The sequence below is a fragment of the Pungitius pungitius genome, chromosome 5 (genome assembly GCF_949316345.1).
Source record: "Pungitius pungitius chromosome 5, fPunPun2.1, whole genome shotgun sequence".
In the NCBI taxonomy this organism is placed as follows: Eukaryota; Metazoa; Chordata; class Actinopteri; order Perciformes; family Gasterosteidae; genus Pungitius; species Pungitius pungitius.
This window is the reverse complement of record NC_084904.1, coordinates 17,078,285-17,103,476: the sequence shown is the minus strand read 5'-3', so window position 1 is coordinate 17,103,476 and position 25,192 is coordinate 17,078,285. Positions and strand designations below refer to the sequence as shown.

Here is a 25,192-nt window from a genome sequence, read left to right as displayed (position 1 = left end):
AATTCTGGTCATAAACGTTTTCTTTAATAAAGATAACTGGAAACACAAACCATAGTACCATAAAACAACAATCATCAAAGGCCATACAAGCATAGAAATATTGAAATATTTAACATCGAATTTGACATGGAAAGTGAGCGCAAAGTGACTTACAGTAAATCCTGTTTCATGAAACTTAATGTTGTAAGATCAATGACATTTTTAGTCATGCCCTCTCCCTCCATCCTCACAGTATTTAAGAAAAAAAGCTTGAACATATTTAATTTTAAAAATATGTATGAAAATGTAAAAGAAATTAGCAACAGAAATAGCTTCAGACACCATACAACTTCACAGAATTGTGTCACAATCACACAACCAGTATTCACTATTCCCCAACAAGCTTAAAATACTGCAGCTTACTTAGATGTAAGGTGCTGCAAATATACCAGTTAATTTCAAGGGAGAAAACATACACAAAAAACACAGAATTTAACATGAGAACATACAGATTGTTGAGTTGTGAAACTTTGCAGAAGAAATAATACAGAATCACAAAATAAATAAATACATTATATCAGAGTTACATTAGGGCTTTAATTCTTGGAGAAGTTCTTATGACTGAAAAGAATTATGACACTTGTGATGATGAATACTCTTAACAGCTGGAAAAATCATTATGTGTTTATTTTCAATGGACAAATCTGACAATTTAAGAAACAAGTACTGATTGTTTTTGCCCTGAAAACGTATAATCATCGATGTTACATTTTCTGTGAGTAAATCAAAGTAAATATAATTGCTTTATTAAAGCTTATTAAGGAATAACAGAATCTGATGAAAATATTGCTGTTTATCCTCATGTACTTTAAATATGCCACCAGCAGCAGATTACTTTAGCTTAGTTTAGCACAAATTCTGGAAACAGGGGACACGGATGGCATGGATTGCTAGTCTAGACACATAACCTTTAATCCATAATATGTCCTATTTACACGTCTGTTTTAGATGTGTTGATTATGGACTGATCAGCTATTCATTGTGCAAAGTAAACCTAAACGGCTGCTGGCGCTGGCTTAATATTCTCTGAACAGATTGTTGCTCTGCAAGAAAAGGAATAAGCGTCAAACATAAACTCTTGCCAATTAGTAAATCAACTGCGCTATACAGAAGGACCATACAGCAGACAATTCCAGACGCTCCATTACAGATAGTGTTGTTAACCAGATCCTGAACAGCACCCCTGGAAGCTGAGACTCTCACTGACATCCTCAGAAATCCCTGCTCTTGTTTTTGGGAAAACTTTTAAAACTTTTTATTAGGCAACAACAAGGCACAGTCCTTATAGTCTGTTTGTCTTTAAAGGCGAAGGTATTATTCAGCTAAACATTCAGCTAAACAACATCTCCTTCTGGTGTAACTTTCCCTTCAGCAGATGAGTGTCACATTCATTGCATAACATAGTGGGAGGATACTCTGGCCGGGGTTTTGTCATTCTACACCCGTGAGGGATTGCTGTCCTACCACGGACAGGAGCGCTTCTTCTACACGGCGGAGAGGTCGATGCGATTGGCAGAGTTGGTGCTTTTGTCCCATGTGTTCATCTTGGTGGGCATCACGCCCTCCTTGTTTCCATTCATCTAGGAGGACAGGGAAGGACAAGGTTAGTCTCCGGAACGGGAACAGGACTCCGTTTTTGTTGGCGCAAATCTTTAACACCAGCACGCACAATGTCCGAGTTGAATGGCTTCACGTTGACGTTTCGGATGGAGCTGCTCGTGAGAGACCACACTTTGGTTTTGTGTTTGAAAGCAGCTCTCACCTACAGAAAGGAGCAGGTGATACGGCAGAATACTTATCATCCTTAATTGTAAATGATGTTGTGAAGGCCTTCTATATCCAAACATTTAAACATACGCCTAATACAGCCAGCATCATACCTCCGAGTTGAGAAGACAGTGAAACAAGAAGACAAAGAACCCCTAAGGAAAAATAGAAAACATGAGTATAATTCTCAGAAATAGCATTTTGGAAAGAAAACAATCCAATAGTAAAGATCTTACTTGTAACGAATTGAATACAGCAAAAATATACAGGAACGGCAAAGAGTGTGTGTTGACAGCGAGAACGCCAAAGATCCAGGAGATGCCGAGTATGGGGAGGAGCACGGCCACCGCCTTTACAGTCAGCCTGGACACAAAGCAATAAACCAGGTTCATAGTATTCGCTTTTAATATTAAGAGAACAATATCAAAAAAGAGCGCTGGTCTGATCATGAAATCCAAATGACTCACTTCACTGCATTGGCATCTCCGTGAACCTTGTAACTCTCCCCGCTGATTCGAGATATGATCCTTGTGACAGATATCAGAATGCCGACGTTCACCTGGAGTTCAGAAAGAAGGTTTCATACATTCAACAGAGGTAAGATCTTGTTTTCGTCCCCATCTCCCCCCCAAATAGTCCACTATAGTTTACAATGAATGAATGAACACATGATATTCTTAATCAAATTATGCGACAAATAGGGAACTGTAAAAAAAAATTATAAAACTATAACTGATGAAATTTTCTCACCACAATGACAAATAGAGCCGGGGCCACGAATGCCCAGATTGCACCATTCGTCAGTGAAAGCCAACAGCTGAAAAAACAAGGACAAGGGCAGAGCAAATCACGCCGTGTTCCCCTCCGAGTATAAATGCTCTCATGTGAATGGGGATGCACTTACAGTCACTGTTAACCTAAAAGCTTTTCAATAACATTAAACACAGTGTGTGGTGATGTCATTCTTATGCAGCCCCACCGAGCTCTGGCGGAATGAAATCAATTACACGTAATTCACAGAATTTGTTCAATAGGTGGATCATACTTACTTGTCAACCTCGCCATAACTGTTCAGAGCTGATGTCATTGACACGACACATATCACCAACGGAGAGCCTGGAAATAAACAATGAAACATAAACATATGTAACTATTGCTTAAGATGCAACACCATTGATGCTGCGGGCCCCATCGACCCCGTCCTTCTCCGGCTCTCTTCTCACTGTGCAGGTTTCCTGCTGCCTCGTGTACTAATCAAGTACAAATTAATGTAGTATAACGAATATGCATCAAGTGTGCTTTGTTCCCTCCTTATAAATCGCTTATTGTTTACATCTCTGCTTGCATGCTTCCAGCCTTCCTTCGTTTACTGCACTGAGTGCGGCACCTAACCAGCATGCTCATGTTGAAGAATCATTTCAAAACAACCAAGTAGACACGAAAGGCTTTGACTAAGGCTGACATACATTTCTGGTAAAACTAGGCCAAATAGTGACTACAACACAATTGATACAGTCTTTTAACCTTCACTGTGCCATCTGACAGCATGCCTCAGTTAATTTGAGCAAACAGCCTCGTGGTCCCAATAAACATCTCATTATAGTGTGCATCGCGATCAACTCCCCCGTCGTCGCACCTGTCTTTCAATACGCTTCTACACCTTCTGCTGGTTTTATATCTATTTTCAATTAGAAATTTGATGAATTCCCTGAAAATAAATATTTTTTATCTGTTGGCCCTCCAAAACCCAAATGTCTCCAGCACTCAATGAATTGTTTACTGTGCAGGAGGAGATGAATGACAAAGCAGTCAACGTTCATCAAAGCATCACAGCAGCGGGAATTCATTATACCATGATATAATGTTCATTGTCATGTATAACAGCCACACGTCTAACTATCAGACCAGTCTCAATTTGGCCACTCAAAATGAAACATCGCTCTGGCCCGGAGAAAGGAAGTAATAAAAAAGGGATCATTTTTCCACTAATGGGTTTAGCATGTGAAGGAAGGACGTTCTTCAGCAGCCATTGCCGTATTCTTATGTGGCTGATACGTCTTTATCTGTCCATCACACTCCGCTTCATTCAGAATAGCAGAAGCTTTCGTTATGGTGAATTAAGCAGATTTATTCAACAGGGTCATATCTACTTAGTTTTTGTAAACAAAAAGGTCACTTAACAAATGGTCGACATTGGGTCAATAAAAGAAAAAGACAGAAAATCACAGGAAAAACACAGGCTTTGTAGCAAATATGTCAGCTACATCATCCTCCATGTCTTCATTCTAGGTGTAGTAGTTAAATAGCGCATAGCAGACCTACCCCAGCCAATGCCGTAGTAGTACAAGTGTTTGCTGCCCTCAGAGCCGAACACCTTGACCACCATGCTGTAGAGGTGGAGGCCCTCCACCAGCATCCATGCAAAGGCGCTCAGAAAGAAGAAGTGAAGCAGGACCGCCATTACCTTACAAGGCAACTGAGACAGGGGACAAAAATCAGGGTTTTAACGTCAAAGCATTTTCTTTACATCATTGTTTTATGAATGCATCATTATTAAAAGTCATTTTTTCTGATTGCCATTTTGCTTTTAATCTCTTTCTCCCCTTTCTGTTGCTTATTTGAACTGTAGTTTTTGTTTTAGACTTTCCTTCTGGAAATTTCATCATTCAGCGTAAACACATTTGACATTGTCATGACATCATCTAAATAAACACACAATCTCATCATTTGTTCTACTATGCTGAATTTGATTTAAAAAAATAACAAGACACCGATGCCATCATTATCATTATGATATTCCCATTTAATTTGTTCGCCCATCATCAATCATTCTTATCTTTAAGCACATCATTTGCTCTGTGGACATACCGTTCCCGGCTCGAAGCGAGAGCTGATGAGGAGCAGGATCTCCGCCACCAGGATGGCAAAGGACAGGTTGGCGTGGATGTGGTAGCGTTGGTTACGGATGGTACTCACTGACCTGCAGGGGGGACAGCGCCACGTTAACTTGCCGCGGTGCTCGGGTACCAACGACCCTTAGTGAACACAACAGGTGGACTGTTGTGTTGTGTATGGAACACAAACGCACAGCACAGGTGGTTAAAGTGAAGATACTCACGACAGAACGGCAAAAGTCACCAGAGTGATGGCGAGACAGATGATGGAAATTGAGCAGCCGACGTAACCGATGGTTGATAGTGCCACCCTGTGGCCAGTAGTGAGCTGTGTACATTTCACCAAGACAACATGTAAACACATTATATTTTACACTTGGTAGTCTAGTTTAGCCATTTTTCATTTTCGACCACGTATCATTACACTAGAAATTCAAAAAGGGCCACGTGGAGTTTATGATGATGAGTCTTGTTCGTATTTATGAAGCGGGGCTACTCTCCAACACTGGACATACTGTCATAAAGCTTTAGCAGAGGGGTTGGGAATCAAATGATTAAATCTGATTTTTCACTGTAAACGTACAGTCAAATACCTTTTTGTTATGGTTACTGATGTGTGCAAAAAGTGCATTGCCCATGAGGCTGATAGATCGTGATTCTCCATATGCACTTATATGCACAGGGCATTGATGTTGTTTTGGAGGTCGGGCTATTTTGAGGGTTTGGATTTGATTCTTTATTAACTGTCTTCACGTGTGCCTTGTCATTATCTAGCGCAAAGGAGTCTCAGCCTTCCAGAAATGGGATACGTGGGATGTTCCCTTGCAGCTAAGGGATGAGGCAGCCCACTAATTAGAGACTGGCCGAGGGAAAAGTATAGTATCAAACAGACTTGTGCGCCTTAAATACAGCGCTGGCCCTCTTAGCTGCAATAAGAAGTCCTCTCCTCTGTTTAAAGAAGCCATGCTGACCACACTCACATTGCACATATTCCTGGATGACAAAGAGTTTGTGTGACTTTGGGAACAACGTACACAGGGTTGGCATTCCAAATCATTCTCAATATGCAGATAATATAAATGTAAAATGCTGTGCACGACGCTGTTCAGTTATCCCAGATGTTTACAGAAGGAAGTCCGTGGAGGAGGCTTCAAAAGGACAGTTGTAGTTTCTTAAGAGAGTGTGGTCTGTGACAGATGGACCACTGACCTGTGAAGCGAACCCAAAGTACCGCACTTAATCATGCTTGTCTGAGGTACTTCTGTATAAAACCACTAGTGAAACCGACATTGTGACGGCGTAGGTCTGCTCACTTTTTGACCTACAGGGAGGAACAATAAACTGTCCAAAGTGGGGGAATTCTGGTGGCGGTTTGCTGTCTGGTTAACCGCTGCTTCCTGTCCAATTAAGCGCTCTACAAATGTACTTATTTTGTGACAAAGGCACAGAGGGACTGTGAATACGGCTGCAGTAAAAGGATAAACCTTCCACAAATAGTTGTGGGACATTTAGTGTTTCTAAAAATGTCCTGACAACAGATGAAATGAATTGCTCTGAGGGTGAAAATCATCAAGAGCTCTTGTTCACCGCAGGCAGTTTGTCATTGGGGGGAAAAAAGTACAGGTGTTACTAATAACATTGACAATGGCTACGAAACCAGAAAAAAACACAGGACCATGGATGTATTAAAAGAACTGGAGAACAGACCCAAACATGGGGCCCACCCACATCAATTATAATGAGACTTTTTATTGTCTCGCATTACTTTTCAAGGGTGTGGAAAAGTTTTACAAGTATAACAAATCAGAAAACAAAGCAGTAATTTACATTGTTTACAAATTCTTGGCGCAGCTTTAAAAGACATCTATTTTATAGTGGGGTCTACGGAGAAAAATGCTTTTTTGGGCCGCAGGGGATTATATTTTTACAGAATGAGTGTCATTGTTTAATCACCAGACCACTAATGCAGCTAAATGGAGTTTAACAGTAATTTTGTTTTTTAGACTCTACCTTTTCCGGCTGATGCAATGAAACATTAGAGCAGCTGAAGAAAGACATGTCATACCTTTAATGGCACCACTTGCATAAGAATGGCGAAGTTGGTGAGGTGGTTGCACAAACACACAGAGTACGTCATGTTTCCATCTGAGCGTACGCAGCCTACATTGGACCACACTGCCTCACTGGAACTGTAGACGATGACAATTGTTGATTATTTACAGGGACTGCTGGCAAGGATCTCTCAACATGATCCATTGTGTGAGGCACACGGAGAATTGCTTTGCTGAATTTACCAGGGCAATGTGACAGGGCAATCCAATAATTCACATTTCGTTCCTAAGCTTCAAGGAGAAGAGGAGTGAGGAGAGGACGCCTTTGAATCCAACTAAAACATACTCTCTTTTGAAATGATTTATGCTTTCATAATAGGGTTCTGGCTCCATTTATGTTAACGCCATATTCATTTTACAGAGGGCTTTTTCTCAAGATACATCAAACTGAAACAGAAACACGTGCAACACTGGCTGCTTTTGATTTGAGTGACAAACGGGAAATACAACTTTATATCTTTGTTAATTACTTATGATTTAGAGCCTTTAAGACTTCAAAAAAAAAAAAATCAAAGGGTTGATAATCAAGACAGGATTATTTTTGGCTCTACATCTGAATGAATAATTGAGACATGCTGGATCCAAATAGCGAACACAGACCCACCTGTAGTCCAAGAAGGCACAGTAGAGGAAGACTTTATTGCTTTGATTTAGGACTTGCTCTTGCTGTTCTTCGGTCTGAAAAGGAAAAATTGAATAAGTTGAGATCTGTAATCACAATCAGAACAGTATGTGATAGGAAAAAGATTTGCTTTGGTATTTTACCGGCTCATTGAATTACATGCAAAAACTCAAGAGTATCCAGTTTAGATAAATTGACTTTGATCGAGACAACGACCTGGAAAATTAGTCTTTGTAGCAATATCCTGAATTTGAGGTAAAAGCTTAAAACAATGTATATTTTTCTTATCCAAAGAAGCACAAACCACTTAAAAATGTTGCTTGGATAAAATCTGTTTGAATGTGCTTGAATGGCAATAAAACAGGCTGAAGGGGTCTGAGATCATACTAAATGACAGAGAAGATGCAGATCGACACGTAAGCAAAGGTGATTATTATTGTTAGCAAAAATCCCTGCTGTCTTCAAGATGCTTATTTGATTATAACCTGCTTTTTCCGTGTCATACCTTAATATTTGGAGATTTGGAGTCTCCGGAGACAGTGAGCTAATGGCTACAGTACAAGTATGCAGTAATTGGGGCTCGGCCCTGGTCTCAGGTCAAACCACTACCCTCTTCAATCTGTCATCTAAGGAAAACAACACTTTCATTGGCAGGTTGGGTGTACACGGAGAGAATGCACATCTCCTCTCGTTTCCCAAGCCTTGACTCTCGGACGGGATAATAGTATGACTAGATGGACTATGTCCTTTTGGAAAAAGAGAGAGAGTGAAACTGACACTCATCTTCCCTGCCCATATTCTCTGAGATTCATATTACAAAGCATGTACCACAAACTTTAACAACATATAGCACACACTTTAAAGACAACAACCAAAAATACTTTGACTTCATTGCGGGACCAAACAAATGCTCTCAATCCATCTATTTTGCACATTTGGTCATCATGTTTTGTGACCCTTTAAATGAATGCAACGGATGAATATTCATGTGCACCACTACAGCAGTTCCACGAACCATGAGAGAGCCATAACTGAACCGCTTCATCACAAGCCGGCAGTCAGCTTTGAGGAGCTGCAAGCAACCCTGTGGGTAAATTTACTGCTCCCCTGTGGGTTTTAATAAGTCACATTGCTTGTTGGGTGTAAATGAAAGCAGATGGAAGAGAAACAGACTGTAATTGGCTCACTGTAAGACTTACAGTGTCGTCTTTGCTTTCTAACAAATGCTGAATCTTTAATGTTACTGTGCAATCAAGTAGGACTAACTATACGCATCAAGCACACACTTTGGCTCATGGGAAACAATCCACCATTTATAAACTACGATATCTACCCGACATAAGCTTAAATATATATATATTGACAAACTCACATTCAATTTAAAGGGTTCTCTTTGGCTATGCTCGCTCTCTAGTCGTTTTTTGTGGTTGAATCCAGCGTGTCTCCAACTAATATCTCAGGAGAGGTGCAGGAACCGAAAAGCCATTGGTGAATGTTCAAATCCGCTCGGATCTGGACGAGCTTTGAGCGCACACCACTGTTCCCCCGGTGCCCTGAGGCCTTACCCACCAGCCAACACTGCAGCCGCTCCAACTTTTTATTAACAACAGAAGGGCAGAAAACACTGACTTGAAAATCAATTTGAGCCTCATAAGGAGAATAGATGTAGAGAGGAAGAGGAGAGTGAAGGCTTATAGTGCTACAGAGTGGCGGGAAAGAGAGAGGCTGATAAATCATGGTCAAGGTGTCTCTGTTGCTTCTGTGTCACTACGTCTGCAACTGGAGCAGCTACAGTTCTTACTATAAGCATAACTCACCCCTGTGGTAGGGAAATACAAAAGTACAAAAATCTTTGTTATCCAGATTCACTAGCAAATGTCCGTGGTGAGAGATGAATTTGTATACATTACATCAAGTATTTATGCAACAATGTTTGATTAATGTGTGATATGAAAAGTCAGTAAATATCCTGCACACACAACTATAATTGAGTCTGCATTCTGCAGATGAATAACCCCTGTGACCCATGAATGGTTATAAATACCATTGTTAGATTGTTGATAGTGATGCACTATGTATTGAAATCAAGACGTATTAAAAGAATGTACTAAAAGAGATGGTTAAACACACAATATCTCCATCTCCATCATCTATCTCCATGTGAGTGTCAACATATGTATAATGTGACAATAATAGATATTCAATGGTGACTTGCTATTAGCAACAAACCCCTACCAACCAAATACACCACCACACTGACATCAGCATGAGAACTACTGGCTGCCATCTGATGCGTAAGTACCTCTCAAACCCTTTCTGACTATGTTGAGCCTCTTGGATGAAACAGGGATGAAAATGAACACTCTGCATCACAAAAGCATTTAAGTCCCAGATGACGAGCAGCAACCAGCAATTTGTATAAATGCAAGCCTCTCTGTTCTCTGTGGTGTATTTTAGACCTACCATGACTACAAGAGCAGCAAGCCAGAGCCTCGCTGTGGTTGAGCGAACTTAAAGAAATAGCGACAAAATACGTCTGCGCAAACCCCAAGAAATTGGGAAACTAAGTCGACTCCCTCAGCTGGTCCTCAAGCTAGACATGAATAAAGAAACAATGGAGAAGTCTACACACCAGCCGCCATCCTTGTTTCAACAGTTAATTCCTAACAGACAGCCTGGGGGTCGGTAGAAATACAACCAACAGCACACACACACACACACACACACACACACACACGAGGGTGCACGTAGAGATATATATCTGAAATGTTGCTTTGCTTATTTGAGTAAGACTGATTAACCTGCAGCTTTGTATTCATTGCTATAATACCCTGCTGTGTAATCAAATCAAGAACAAGATAAAAGATCTTCAGTCCGTTACAGTGGACAATGAAATTGAATGTGCGCTCTGAATTAAATCATATGGACTATTGAGAATTAAGGTTCATTCTTAACCTTAATTTGCTGGCAGTAATTTGACGTAACAAAGTCTAAACTTTGTGGTTAATTTACTACCTTATTCCACAGCTTGATATTGGCCGGAGAACATTAAAGCAGCTGAACGCTACATAAAGGCCTAGTAAGTGGACCTTGAATAAATATGTAATATATCTAGCAAAAAAAGAGTCCGGCTCACACCCCCTCATTCCATCCAGCACTGGTACAAGAATATGCAGCCACAAGAGGAAAGGAATCTAAATGCAGGCTTTGGCTGCGCTAAATTTAAAAAAAGCAGGAAAAAAAAGACAAAAACGGTGTGAGTGAATAAGTAAGCGATCTTCTCCTTTTCCTTCAAACGTTCCAAGTATGTGAGAGCACAGAAAGCCACGGTGTAATTTGGAAGGCACATTCTGTATTTGGTAAAGATATCAATTCTGAACGGTGAAGCTGTCAGCAGGGCCCACAGCGGCATTAAAACCCATCAGTCACACTTTACATAACGGCAAAACATCAATTAAAGCTACCATCCGCCTCTGATTTCGCGGAAGTGTACAGTAAGGGAAAGCTAAAATATAAGTCCACGGAAAGGCCAACATGTAGTTGTTTTTTTTCACATCAGACAACCCATAAGTGCAAACCCCAAAAGCTGCATTGGTTGCTCTTCAGCTTAGTAAGGGAAGAAAACACTTTAATCTAGTTTGTCTGCGAGAGGCACACCGAGGTATAGTGTAACATTGCTCAGTTCTGCAAGCTCAAAACCTCACCTCGTCAGTTTAACCAACTTAAAGCAAACCTTTAAAAGCCTCACGCTGATTAAACCTGCAGCTCCGATGGGGCGCGGGTCTCTGCGTTGTGTTCACAGGGGTTTTCCAGTCAAAAGTCAGACTCAAGCTGATCCACATAGAGCATGAGGAGTAACAATCTGAGTCCATGCAGTAAAACACAAATGTCCTTGAGTGAGATCATGCCTTTAGGGGTAATGTAATAAGACATGCAGCTGTGGCCTCAGCTCAGTCTCCGAGGCGGACTTTGAAAACAACGGGACGTGTTGATAGGTATGCAGGGTGTGAGGAGAACTGGGGACATTTAAAAAAAAAAAAAAAAAAAACAGGAATGACTTTTTTGATAAGGTGAGTGTGACAAATCACAGAAATACTACACTGAGGTCATTTTTGACCACAAATATGACTTTTTGAAGCAAATTGTTGACGCAGCAAAAAGAAAAATTCTCAATACACGAATCCATATGTTTCCACAGGCTTTTGTGTATGTAGGCCACGGTTATATTACCCTGGTTGCTGGCTTTTTTTTTTGTCGGAACATGTGTGCGTTCATAAGTTGAGGGCGGCATACGGAGCCTTTGCAGATACGTTTCGACAAGGGGAAAACGTGAGATGAAATGGGGATGAATAAGATTTTTAGTTGATGACGATATTTTTGAAAATCCTCGTGTCGTATAGCGTCCTTTGTAAACATGTCAAAAATTATATTATATCAGGTTACGCAATGACAAAAACGCTTTGTGAACAACTGAAAGCAAATTTAAAGCAGATGACAATGAAATTAAAAATTAGTGTGAGACACTAAAGTTACAAATTCACATGCACACGCTAACAAGTATCACATGTATCACTGATTATATCGTAGAAAACAGTGCAAAAGTTAGCATCAAATGGAGTGTTTTAAATCTGTATTTCATAAGGTCACCAAAAAGGGTTTTTCTAGGCTTCACCAAATTCAATTTCCAACCGCGGGTTTTTGAATTTATTAGTCAACATTATTTGAGGCCTGAGAAATATGGACGGAACCCTGACCGTTCCTACTTCATTCTGGCCTCAAGCTCTGCTCTGTTCAGCATTACCAAGAGGTGGTGGTCGCGAGGTTTAAGTGGCGATGGAGAGGGGGGGCTCTGAATGGGAGGGACCGTAAATAGAGACTAAATCTTTTGGCAAAGGGAGGAATAGCAATAGCCAGACCTCCATCTGTGACTGATCAGCGCGTTGGCTCGCACAGCTTGGTTTGTATGCGTGTCGGTGTATGGATGGGTGTGGGTCTAAGGAGGGAGAGACGGAGCGAGAGAAAGAGAGAGAGGGAGAGACGGGGGAGAGTTTTTGACCGCAAAGGTTTAAGCTGGGAGTAAAAGTTATAAAAAGACTGTGCTTATTATAGTGGCAGAAAAGACTGATACCAGCACAATTAACAGCATTGTCACCAGAAAGAGTTAAGTGACCTTTGCATGTTTATTTTAAAAGTTGCTGAACAATTGATCCACCGGCTCCAACGTTCCACCACTGACTTTTTTACTCACTTCCCCCCAAACTCTCTTTCGGGTTCTTTAAGTCTAGGCAGGCGACAGGCAGATACGTGCTAATGACAACTCAGTCAGCAACGGTTACTCGCGCAGTCACTTGGTGAATATTTAAGGAAGGGGTAAAGAGTAGTGTTCTGCATTTTGAGCAAAAGCTTTGAGAAATTGACACCTGTCTTGATTGTCAGTTAAATATAAGGCTCCAGGTGTAGCGCAGTTATTGATAGCTTAGCACAAAAGAGGAAGACAGAAAACCATGAGATTGACTGTCACATGGGGATTGATATACAGGTGTTAATTAGTTCGCTTTAGTGATTCTGATGGTGGGATTTTGTTGGTGCCCGACAAACAAGCTTTTTCCCATTGTTTTGCTGATTTTAAGGTAGTCTACGCTAACCGTCTTTTTGTAAATTGTTCTACAATCAATGGTTCATAGATCTACATAATAGATCAAATTGAATTGAGGAACAGATAGATGCCACCCGTGCTGCTGCCCGGTTCCACTCCTGGACCTTCTTGAGATGCCGGCACCCTAACACATTGCTTTATAAGCCTGTGAAGTATGGCCCGCGGGTCAAAATCTGTTTTTTAAATCCTCCGTTTTTTTTGCCTATAAATCCACTTTGCTCACGAAATCAATCCTTCCATCCATTCACTTCATACCATCAGCGTGACGCTTTGGTGGAAGAAGAGGATAGAGAGGAGCTGTCAGACCTTTGTATTAATGTTTAACCGCGTACCCACGATGCCTTCCACCCTCCCTGTTCTCCCTTTTGTCCCTCCTCAGGCTCTCTCAAACTGACCCCGAGTCAGTCAGCAGTGATAAATCACCGACGGAGCCAGGGTCCAATCAACACCACAGCCGAATGCCGTGTGAAAGTATGTGGGCCTCCCGCAGCCTTGATAACACCTTGTCCGGGTATCAAACATGCTCCGTGCCACACAACGTGCGATGGCTCCACCCTCGGGCATGGACTGAGTCATCTGGGAATGGCGTGACCTCAGCAGGCAGTTTCAGTGTGCTCAGAGGGCATCAATCAAGACTACAAGGTCACTCGGACACCGACCACATGGCTTTGACCTTCAGAGAGAGCGGTAACTGCCACGACGCGAGGCTCTTCGCTAGTGTGTGACTCCATCAATCCAAGGAACAATACATTTCATCGTGGCATGTGTCAGATAGGGGAAAATGGATGACATTTGGGTCGGAGCCATGAGAGTAGGCGCTTGCTTGAACGGAACGAGAGGTGGCACGTAGGACTTGTTGCCGTGACTGAACGAGAAGAACAGAAGAGCAGGACGACGCACACCGCTTCAGACAGACTCCTCGCTAAGTTTTAATGGAGTCCCTGGGTGTTTGTCTACCTTGGTGGAGGTCGGGTGCAAATCACTTGCTCTTGGCCAACTGAACGGTTGCCGTCATCGAGGGTTTAACTGTTACAGGGTGTAGAGCGACACAAACAGTGAAGGAGAAAGTTTGGCCTCATGCTACGTGAGCCATCCTCCCCGACTCCAAGCTAGGCAGGTGACAAGAATCCACCTGATGCCAAATACAGTAAAACTCCAAAAATAGTTGTGTTTTGACTAAATCCGTCTGTGCAGCAACTGCAGTTGCAGCCAGACGTGCTGAGTGCCAATTTACAATGCAGCTCCTACATAAAAATACTTTTTCTAAACTGGGCAGCCCTAAATTAAGTTTAAATATGCTGGCATTTTGCATTCCAATCAGTGAGTGTCGTGTTTGTAATACGTCCAGCTCATTTATAATGTGATGCGAGGGGAAGGAATGTAAGAAACCCGACTTTCAACTAAGCAACTAAAATAGAAACACCTTAAGTCATCAGACAGCAGAGCTGGTGAGCATCTCCAGCACTCCCATAACAAAGGAGATTATACGCATTCTGCCGTGGTGTCTGCTTAAACAAACACAGAAATCATTGCCACAGGAACTAAGCCAGATGATTGCAGCATAAATATTTATTCATAAATATTTCACAAGGGAAAATGAAGGCAAACAAAGCAATATTACCATGGTTTCATGAGGCTGCGTGGCTTTCATTTGTGCTGTTACGAATGAGGAGAGAACAAAAGGTATCGATAACTTACTTCATAGAAAGGGAATAATTCTTGTTGGACTTATAAATTAAACAGAGCCACATTGTGGGGTTTAATCAACAGCCTCATTAATGCTATTGTATGATGGTTCAATATGCCATCAATCCAATTACTTTAGATCAAAAGATGACTAAGAATGACTTCAAAACCCTATTAATTAGCAAAAGAAATTAAGAAAATAAATATACACGGCTGTGAGGAAAACTGCCTTTCTGACTTAACATGGAAGCAAGCTAATTCAATACACATTTCTTATCTTAATTATGCCTGTCCCATGGAGAAGTAGCCCAGTTCCCGCCATAAAGCCAAACTACAAACTATATGCAAAACATATGCTGTTCATAAAATAAAGTGATTGTTCCATTCAAAGCATCTTCAGTCTGCAGTTCAAATGTACATCATCAGCTTGCTTTCTGGAGGCCACGTGTTTGAAAACCAAAATAGGCTTCGTTCTTAGTACGGGTTGGTGCCCAGCTTCATACGTGATATGTGCTCATCTTCTCACATAAGATAACACCAAAAATAGAGCTGATAGATTTCATGTGGGGAGAAGGGGGGGGGTGGTCCAACTACTGATAACTGCAACCAGCCAACTGAAAGAACCGCAAACTCACACAGAGAGGGAAGAAAGACACGAGTCGAAGCCAAAGGAACTGAAGCGTCCTATTGGGTTGGTTCTTACCAGGATGTGGGTGAGCACAATCTTGATGAGTGGCGCTCCGGAGAGGTTCACTGACAGGGCCGGGAGGGGCTCCACTTTCAGAGAGATCAGACAGCTTGCTACCTGGATATTGAAATCCTTAAAATCAGCTGCCGTGCTAATCCTAAAAGAGCCAAAAACAGGGAAGAGACTCAGAAGATGTAAGTAAAGAAAGACACTGTGACAGGAGCAAACAGGGGCAAGAGTACGAATACAAAAGAAGGGAAAACTGAAAAAAAGGTCAAGACATAATCAAAAAAACTCTAATCTGGTACTCACACTAAACAAATAAGTGTCACACACCGACCCAGAGCACTAGCATTTAAGTGGTACTCCGATCATCTGATTAGATAATTAATCACACTGACAGGCTCAGGGTATTGCATCAATAATTTTTCAAAGCAATTAGATATGTGACGTTGGGACCATGCAAGCGTCACCTCTCTCACACATAGAGAAGTCCCAGCACACCTTCTCTCTTTTCTACCTGAAACTTCCACAAACCATGAAACGCTGTGATGTCGGGTTGTGCGGGACGTGGAACAAGCTGTTCCAGTGATGAGACAACAACGGAGGGGGGTGGGGAGGGGGGGGGGGGGGCATGCAGAGCTAATAGCAGGGTGTATCAGTCGGGTGGGTTGAGTAGTGAGATGAGAGAGGATGGATAAGGCCCCCCTGGCCCCGGGCGTCAGCTGTTCTGTGTACCAGGAAGCAGGGGCGCCTTAGTGGCAGCGCAGCCAATTTCCCCACACAGGAAGTACAGAGAGAGAGAAGCCGGATCTTTTTTGTTGTGGAATGGCTCCAACAAACTTTGTTTAGAACATATTTTCGTAGATAAAAACCCTGGCTGAAAACCACAGGGGCTTGATTGACTCTTTCACATTAGGGTGTTGTCCCGTTGGCTTACTTGGTCTTGACGGGGCTGATCTCTTTGTAGTAGCTGTGCATGTTGTGGTAGAACAGGCCGACGATGGTGGTTTGAGCTGAGGGAAGAAGAGGACAACACGCGGCAGGTCAACGTCTTTGGGGCGGGCGGCCGGGCTGGAAATGTAACGCGGTGCCGCTAAAATGCTCGCAAAGGGGAGAAGTCAATTAGCGCTGCCTCGGCGGCGCACACTGGCACCGGCGGGCTAATGTGATGAGCGTATGCTCGCACGGGGGTGAAAGGCAGAGGGGGCCGGCAAACCACGCGGATGCCCGTGAAATCCTAAGAAAAACCCCCCCTCCATGTGACTTCACCGAGAGAGCGGCAGGTTCCGGGGCCCGCTCTGCTAATCTGACCTCCCATCCAGCCCGGTCCCACCTCAACACTGCAAGATAAACAACCAAATGAGAGGAAATCCTTGATGGTTCCTTTTTCTCTCCTTTGAAAAGCCCCCTACCCCCCCAGGGCCCCCACCGAATGTCACAACAAAATCTTATTGATGTCTAACAAATGTGCCGTGTGAATGCCGCGGAAGACTTTTTAACCTTAAACAAAAATGACTTCAACAAAACGACCCCACGGCACGTCCCCGAGAGATCTCAAGGGGGCCTCTTTGCTTGTACAACTCTCTCAAGGAGCAGAGCGCATGGGGAGAAATGTGCTAAAGTATTCAAACACACACCAATGCTTTTTTTTTTACTTAATTGGGCTATAAAACTGAGGTACTATATACAGTCAGGTATCAATAGATATGCCTTAATTTGGTCCTGGGTCTGTTATGTCGAGCAATGACACACAGTCAATTTCTGATAACAGTCGGTAAGTCAGCTGTGTAGTGGCCAGGTGAAGCCGAGGAACGAAAAGTCAAAGAAGCAGAGTTTAATGCCCGCCGTAATTACTTCAGTTCACTATGTGGGTCCGTTCTTTTTTAATGACAGAGGAAACTGGAGAGAAAGGGCTCACTCGCTCATTCCTACTGTTTTGAATAAAAGGGTAACTGCCAACATTAAAGTCATAGCTGGATTTCTACTGTGCACCATAAAGTTACACAAAAGCTCTCATGGTACTCCTGTCCCCCGGTGAATGCTATCTTAGCGGTCTTAAATCCCGGCATAATAAATCACCGGCAAATAACAAGAGCCACCGAGGTGGACCATTTTCTCTTGGCAGAATCGGAGCGCGATTGATGTGCTGCATTCACACCCAGTAAAAGCTGCTACTTTGTGTACAGAGAATCAAGGTCGCGTCCGCCTCCTACAACATCTGTAGTACTGTAATACTTGCACTCACACTGCATGGCGAAAGCCTCTCCCGGCACCGAGATGTAACTCATGCCTTGTGTGGGGAAGCGGTAGTGTGGCAGGTTGTAGTTCTGTGGGAATTTCATCAGAGAGTAGTCTGTAGGGGTCAGAGGTTAAAAAAAGCAACAACAAAAAAAAACTGTTAGGAAAAACAGACGTAGAGGAAAAGCATCAAGACTCATCTGTTTCCTCAAGGGGTTCGGATAAAAGATGTGAAGCCGGGAGGAAGACACCAGCAAGCTAAGCGGCAAACAAAATATTATGAAGCGAAAAGGACCCACACCCGTGAGTGCGAGAGCGGAGGGGTTCGACCTCGTCTTTCATGACCTGCCCGTGTCCTCTGATTACGAAAACTAATGATGTCACCGTGTACTTCTACCCTAACAAGCAAACTACAAACAGTGAGTCACCTTGTGGAGGGCTGGAAGCGAACTGACCTGCAACAAAGGACGTTCCACCGAGGGAGTCTGGGCCGGCCTCCAGGTTAGTCACCATGTGTTCCATCACCATGTCCACGGTCTCGATCAGACCGCTGACCACAGGGATGGACTGCTGCTAAATCAAAGGACACACAGGCAAAACGCTCACGGCTGATTCGTGCTAACCCGGTGTCACAGCTTCAGGACATGTTTTGGTAACAAAAAATACAAAGGGAAATCTTTATCACACGCTTGATTTGCAAGAATCAAATAGGTTTCAGGGGCAGACAGAGGACAATGAGTTTTTTCATGGGTGTGGTTTCTTCTGTGGTTTCCAACGTTTAAAGGATATCAGTGATTATAGAAGCTGTATGAACTCATAAACCTGTGCTACGAATCATGGAGGATAAGGTTGTCATTTTTGTAGGGAGGAACAATTAACTGATGGAGCTGTTGGTGAAGGCAAAATTTAATGATTTTGGCAAATTGCTTTCAACTTATTAGCATTTAGCTTTAATGCTAAGCTAAGAAGAAGAGAAGAAGTAGCACAGCTGCACTTACTTTGATTCAATTTAACTGAATCCAAGTTCAACGTGTCTCAGTGCATTAAAAGTCATGCAAACCGTGATACAGAGAGACATCTTTCTATCAGTCAGCAGGAATCGCATCAGAGCTGGTAATCACAAGGGGCTTTCCTGAACACTGTATCTAATGTCTAATGTTTTTGCGTTCTCCTCGGTGAACATCTGTTTCAGCTTGCTCTTACTAAAACAACCATGCTTGCGCTGAGAAGTAAATGTGCTGGAACCACGCATTTGCTTTAAAATGCCTTCCTTCTGTTTGTATATAGGAACCAGGAGATTATGCCGTTATAGGGCACCTTATAGTCAGCAGTGCTGTAATATACAATCTTCTGTTGAATACATATTGTTATCCCGTGTGGGTGAACTACCACTGTTACTGCTGCAAGCCCCGTTTCTGCCAAAATATGCAGTGTTAAAATCTCACACTCATGCATCCTTTCAGTGCCATGGGTCAAAGTATTCACCAAAATGTCATGTTTAAACATTGCACAACGACAGTGTGAACTAATTCACCTGTAACAGCCCCGGGGAGGACAGCACTTCTTCCACACTTTTGAGAAAACTCTGAATGGAAGAAAATGGAACATCACGGAACTGTTGCATCATCTGCACATGGGCGGGCATTGTGTCATTGTGTGTGTGTGTGTGTGTGTGTGTGTGTGTGTGTTGGATTGTGCTCCAAGACCTGTGTGAGGTTGTTGGCAGTGTCGTGTGGAATGGTCCTGTTGGGCAGCACCTTGAGGAACCCCAGCACCGGCAAGGACTCCGGGTCCTCAGGGCTTTGGCTCTCCTGTCGCCGGCTGCTGTCCACGGGAGGACTCACTTCAGGGGCGCTCTGCAGAGACAACGGCTCGAGCATCAGATTAAGTTTACAATCACGAGGCGGTTTCCGATGGGAGCGCCCCTTTCCAACATGCACAAGACAAGTGATTCAGTGTAGCTCTTTTTCAGCCCGGTGCCCTACAGGGAGACATTTTGTGCGTACTGCTGAGCAGCTGTCTCCACTTTCTTCTGTTTCTTTATCCGTTTTCTACCTCCAAAGCCCTTTAATAAACAGGACTGATCTGTTCACATGTGCTCCCAATATCCTTTTTATCCAGTTCCTCTATCTTCAAAAGCTCCATGACAAATAAACTGTTGGCCATGTCTCCAAAAACTGAATGCAAATTGCGCATTCCATTTCTGAAGGAAAAAAACAGTTTTCCATGCTATATCTGTGTTTCACACGTGTAGTTTATGCAATTACATTTCGCTCTTGCAGCTTCTATTTTTTTCTTCACGAAAGAGCCTTACAAAATAAGAGCTTACAAACTTACAGCTGTTGGTGCAGTCGAAGTGACTTCTTTGGAGACTCTGGGTGTTGTGGCAGAAACCATGGCCTGCCCTAGAAAAAAACACACAACAAGGGGCTCTTTTACAATCTGTCAGGCACCACACTCGTGACAAGTAAATGTGTTTGATTTTACAGTTTGAACATCTCTATTTGAGAATTATTTTTGTTATTAGATCCTGGGTGGAACTTAAACTTGCGTGGCTGCTGTGTGTAGCTGGGTTCTATCAGGTTACAGTTTATGGGGTTGGACCAAGCCCAGTCATGAAAGGAGATGGATTACAACCTCCACAAAACTGTGACAATCGTCCGCACAATACTGTGCAACTAGCTTCAATATAAGGCCTACGTACATTTATGTCTTTGTCGTCGTTAAAAAAACAGCACTAACTCGCTACCAGAAAACACCCATATATGGACGTATATTAGAGGTATAAGTCTGGACCGTTACTGCTCTTCTTTGGTTCAATAGGTTTTATAGGAGTGTGCAGACAAAGTAAAAATATTTTTCTGTAACCATAACAGTTGGGCTCTTTGCGTCTGGTAATGGTCTCTGGAATATATTGCTTTTGGTAACTACTTGGGGGGAAGAAATGAAGGCAGCGTGCCCCTTTCTGCCTCACATGTTGTGAGCAGTGCACGGTAATATTGTTTCTATGCTTTAAACACCTTTAACCGCCACCGATCACTTGGCTTCACACGCTTAAAAAAGAAACATCTGCCTACTTTGTAAAAAAGTGCATTTCATCAGGTGTGACCATTCATCAGACCATTGTGAAATGTAGTCATTTGTACAACCACACCGCATAATTGTATGATTTGTAAGTTCTCAACATGGTTTGGCTTAACGGGATGAACAGTGAGAGAACAAAAACACTCAACACTTTAAAAATATTTTGGTTCTCCCAGCATGCAACAACCATCAAGTTAAGTCCTAATGATCTGCCCCCATGTGATCCAACACGCCTCCGCACTCTTCTAAACACACACCAGGCAGAAGCATGTGAAGCCAAGTCAAGCACAAGGCGGAAGGTCACGACAATGTTCTTGTCAAGAAGAGCCATTCGACAGGCGGCTTGGGCACGTTTGTTTGGTTCAATGTCTTCTTGTCATGCAAGATAATGCCCTGGAGGGAATAGATTAAGGGAAAGGTGCGTAAATTGCTTCATTGTCCTTTTCTTCAGAGTACTTTCAGGAGGGAGGAAGCCTTACAGTAGATATGCCACATTGTATAATTTAACACGTACCGATGGCCGCTCTGTAGTAGAGCGAGATCTCGCCAGGAGTAAGGGCCCTTTCCCAGATGACAAACTCATCGAAGGCGCCGGTTACGTAGTGACCGTATGCCCTGTCGTTGCCAGTTCCAATGACCAGGTCAGAGTAGGCGTCACCATAGCTTTCTGAGACACTGCCGGCTGTGTCGCCAGCGGTGAAGGTCCCGTTGATGTAGACCTTCAGACCAACGCTTTTCTTCCATGCGAAGAGAACTTGAGTCCAGTAAGGCCCTGGAAAAAGGAAACACACTTCATAAACAGTGCGTGTGGTGATTCAGCAGGAGACAGGAAGTCAGGTATCACCTAAAAACGTTTTGAGTCTTAGCAACTTTTACTGAAGTAACACAAAGTACAATTAAGTCTGATCGGCATGTCATTAGTGTTGCAGATTCATGTCAATTATTACATACAATACAATAGGAAACAAAACGCTAACGTATCTAACGTAGCTGAACACGATGCTGATCGCTCATCAAAATAGTTGCTGATAAGGTGAACGTCACGATGATCTGATGAACCCGTCGGCTCTTAGTTTCACATCAAAACGTTTCATTTGCCTTTGTTGTATCATGATAGAGAGTGAATGCGGCGTGCCTAAAATAATATTAGGTCAAGCACGTTCTGGTCCAGCAGGCTCTCTCCAGTCAATTTTACACTACAAAGAACCAAGTTCCCCCATTAGGCAACACATCTGAAAACACTTCCCCCAGCAGAACAAAACACATCTCAGTTGCGGTTAGAAAATAAACCACGTGCCAAAGACTCATTTACATTTATTTATTTTTTACACAGAGATGTATGATGTTACATTCTCGGTTTTAAGTGATCACTATATTTGGTCACAGTGTACCTCCAGGTCTAATCTATCAGCTCTTCCTCACACTTCTGAGAGAACTGACAAATGTCCTAAAAATTTGAAATGACACACGCATGAGACTTAGGACATTTTGTCCTCCGTAACCTCAATATTTAAATTGGAATTGAGATGTGACGCGGGTGAACACGACATTGAGTAACTGCAGCAAAATAGTTTGACAAAATGGTCTCAATTAATTGCAAAAAATTGGTCACACTGACTGTTATGTTTCATCTAACTCAATCCTATTCTTGTAGTCTATCTAAGAAGGAAAGGACAGCTCATTAAAAGTCCATAATAATTGTATGTTTTGTGATAAATGTATCCCCGTTTTGCCAAATCAACTTTTCGCGGCTACGTCTCGTTTCAGTTAACCAAACCGTGAATGCAATTACAAAAACAATTTACGGTTGAAGACAAAAACATGTATTTCCAAGACCAAAATACATTCCTCATTGGGTGCCAAAGGGGATTAAAGTAACTAAAAGAACACTGTGATATGAATACAAACGAATCCACAGTACCAGGGACGGTGATGTTGGCCTTCCATCTTTGGTTGTTGCCTCTAGTGTAAAACTCAACATATCCTCCGTGGTTATTGGCGTACACGGAGAAGCCGTTGGAGATAACTTTCCCTCCAGAGGCTACAGCAAAACGGGACTGCGTCTCCTGGTTTTTCCAAAAAAAGGAGAAGGTAATCCCTGGAGAACGATGGAGAGAAGGGAAAATCACCCGCGGCCGTCAATGCAAGACACTCAAGTGGTTTAAAAGTAATTAGTGCTTCGCCAAATGCTTATGTGCACTCACCCTGAGGACCACACCATGTAGGGTCACTAATGCAAGAGTTCTGGTAGTTTCCAAAGTGGAGAAAGGTACCGCCGTTATCTCCATTTAGAAAGATGCCTTTGTTGACCATTCCCTCAACAATATCTGCAGGAACGCAAAAATGAAGGGCATGATTTCGCTTAAAAATATATTAGCACGGTCTTTTAGCCAGGGAGTTTATATAAATATATATATAATATTCCAAATGATCAGTAACATTTTTATTTTTACTACTATTTTCCTTTACAGTTAACATCACTGTTCACACTACGATGGATGAACGCGAAGGCTTTACAGCATTCGTGGTACCTAATGAAATATTACAGCGGCATCAAACAAGCCACTCGAATTCTAATAAAAGCTGACGAACAACAAAAGAACCATGAAAACGGCTCAGAATTCTTAATTTGTGCTGCATGGACAAAAGACTGAACCAAATCAACAGCTCAACCGTACGGAGGCACACAGAAGACAACGGGGAGCGGCAGGTGATGCACAAATGATTTTCAGTGAGTGCAAAGTGATTGATCCTCACCTACTGTTGCAGAAATGTTAGTGTAGGCAGAGTCATTGGTATACACATAGGAAGAGTTATGGGAGGAAGGGAGCACAGTGTGGTTGTGGACTCTGAGAGCTGGACAAAGACAACGGAGAAAAACAGTGATTCTCACCTACGTAGAGACACATAACAGAGGACACAAGAGAACAGTGAGAGGAAGACAACAGGAGGAACGTGGTGTGCAGGTATGAGACGGAGTGATGCTGGCGGCATTCAAAGAGTTTCTGCTCATTTTTCTCCTCCACTTGAGAGGTGACTCCACATCATACTCTCAAGTCTATACCTGATCCCTCTTCAACTTTAACATTTTTATAAAACCTTGCAAAGACTTATGGAGTGACAACAGTGCTGCAAAATAAACACACAGTTATTATCTGTCAGTCTGTCATCAATTTAAATAATTTACCACCTCCATATTATTGGCTACACTGCACGGAAATTATTGCAGGATTATTTTCAATCAGTTATGCTACACATAATGTTTCTTTAATTTCTGTGATAAACCTGAGCTACGATATAAACACTTTGAAAACAGCAGCACATTAAAAAAAAACGCACGATGCCCGCGGCTGGAAGGTGGGTGATGGAAACAAAAGCTTGAGGCAGGGAGCCAGACATTTAGGTGGTGCATTCCCATGAGCAAAGCCACAGTCTGCTTATTTATGCACATACTTATGTTACTTCCGTTAACATAACCTGGTCTGTTTCCAATCTGGTCCCACAGTTCATGGATTCCATCCACGGCGTCCAGGGGCCAATAATGTGAGGCCGAGGCCAACACCTGCAGGCCTGGACGGAGAGGTTTTTTGGGTAAACAAGCATCCAGAAAGCCATTTCATCAGCAATCAAGCTCCGTCGCATGACGGAAAATTACATTTCCTGCCACTTTTGTGGTTCACATTTTTTTCTCATTCTCAATTTTGCAATTTGAAACAGCACAGAAAAATTAAAGCGACCCCCCCCCCCCTCCCCCATGCAAAATGAATTACTACCTGGGTGCTTTGTAGGTAGAACCACTTGAGCATAAACCTGTGAAGAAATAATATGTATCTACATGTATAATGGTGCCATGCAATGAATGATGATAGTCTGAAGTCTAAAAATGTTGTGTGTGTATGAACATACCTTAATACAGGAGACAAAAGCAGTAAAAAGGTGAATTCGCAAAGGAAAGTCCATATCGTCAGTAAAATGTACCATCTACAGTCTTTTCTGAAACAGGGGGTTAAATCCACAAATAATGGTGAATCCAGGAGGAGCCACTCATTATTCCACGATATGAAAGCTTTTGATCAGTCCAGTTTCCAACCTTCAAAATATAGATAATTAATTAAAACGACAGTAGAACAAAAAAAGGACTCAATTTAGTGTCCTGGCATGAGACATAAAACGAAAGTTTCCGATCTCTGGATAGAAATCTAAACAACTTCCACAGGGAAAACTGTAAATCCGTGGTCTTGATTGCTACAGTGAACTCGTAGTCGTTTCTTTGAGTTTCTGCGGAGCTCCGTACCGGCTTGTTGGACCTAACGTGGGAATTGCAAAGCGTGATGTCATTTTTGGATCTTTTGAGGGGGCGGGGGGCGTTGGAAATGGACTTGTGCGTAATTGGAGATGGCGGGG

At 42.5% G+C, this 25,192-nt stretch overlaps 1 protein-coding gene across 1 annotated transcript; it reads right to left on the bottom strand.

Moving 5' to 3' along the window:
• Nucleotides 1-7: 7 nt before the first annotated feature.
• Nucleotides 8-25,151, bottom strand: adgrd1 (adhesion G protein-coupled receptor D1). Its single transcript, XM_062562443.1, has 25 exons — nt 24,695-25,151; nt 24,562-24,598; nt 24,242-24,358; nt 22,993-23,115; nt 22,710-22,886; nt 21,303-21,560; nt 20,042-20,109; nt 19,411-19,560; nt 19,239-19,289; nt 18,160-18,274; nt 17,712-17,819; nt 16,404-16,479; nt 15,479-15,620; nt 7,416-7,489; nt 6,766-6,889; nt 4,925-5,028; nt 4,675-4,786; nt 4,129-4,282; nt 2,856-2,922; nt 2,557-2,623; nt 2,274-2,365; nt 2,043-2,169; nt 1,920-1,961; nt 1,709-1,801; nt 8-1,619 (listed from the first exon to the last, which is right to left on the bottom strand). The coding sequence occupies exons 1-25, from the start codon at nt 24,767-24,769 to the stop codon at nt 1,524-1,526; spliced, it is 2,649 nt and encodes an 882-aa protein (XP_062418427.1). The 5' UTR covers nt 24,770-25,151; the 3' UTR covers nt 8-1,523.
• Between the last annotated feature and the right edge of the window lie 41 nt (nt 25,152-25,192).

Bases quoted from the DNA above. Each gene is read 5' to 3' on its own strand.
- adgrd1 (XM_062562443.1), bottom strand. From the start codon at position 24,769: ATGGTACATTTTACTGACGATATGGACTTTCCTTTGCGAATTCACCTT. The intron at 21,561-22,709 runs GTACTGTGGATT...TCCTTTTTCCAG, and splicing joins GGCCAACATCACCGTCCCTG to GGCCTTACTGGACTCAAGTT. The intron at 2,366-2,556 runs GTGAGAAAATTT...TCTGAACTCCAG, and splicing joins CGGCTCTATTTGTCATTGTG to GTGAACGTCGGCATTCTGAT.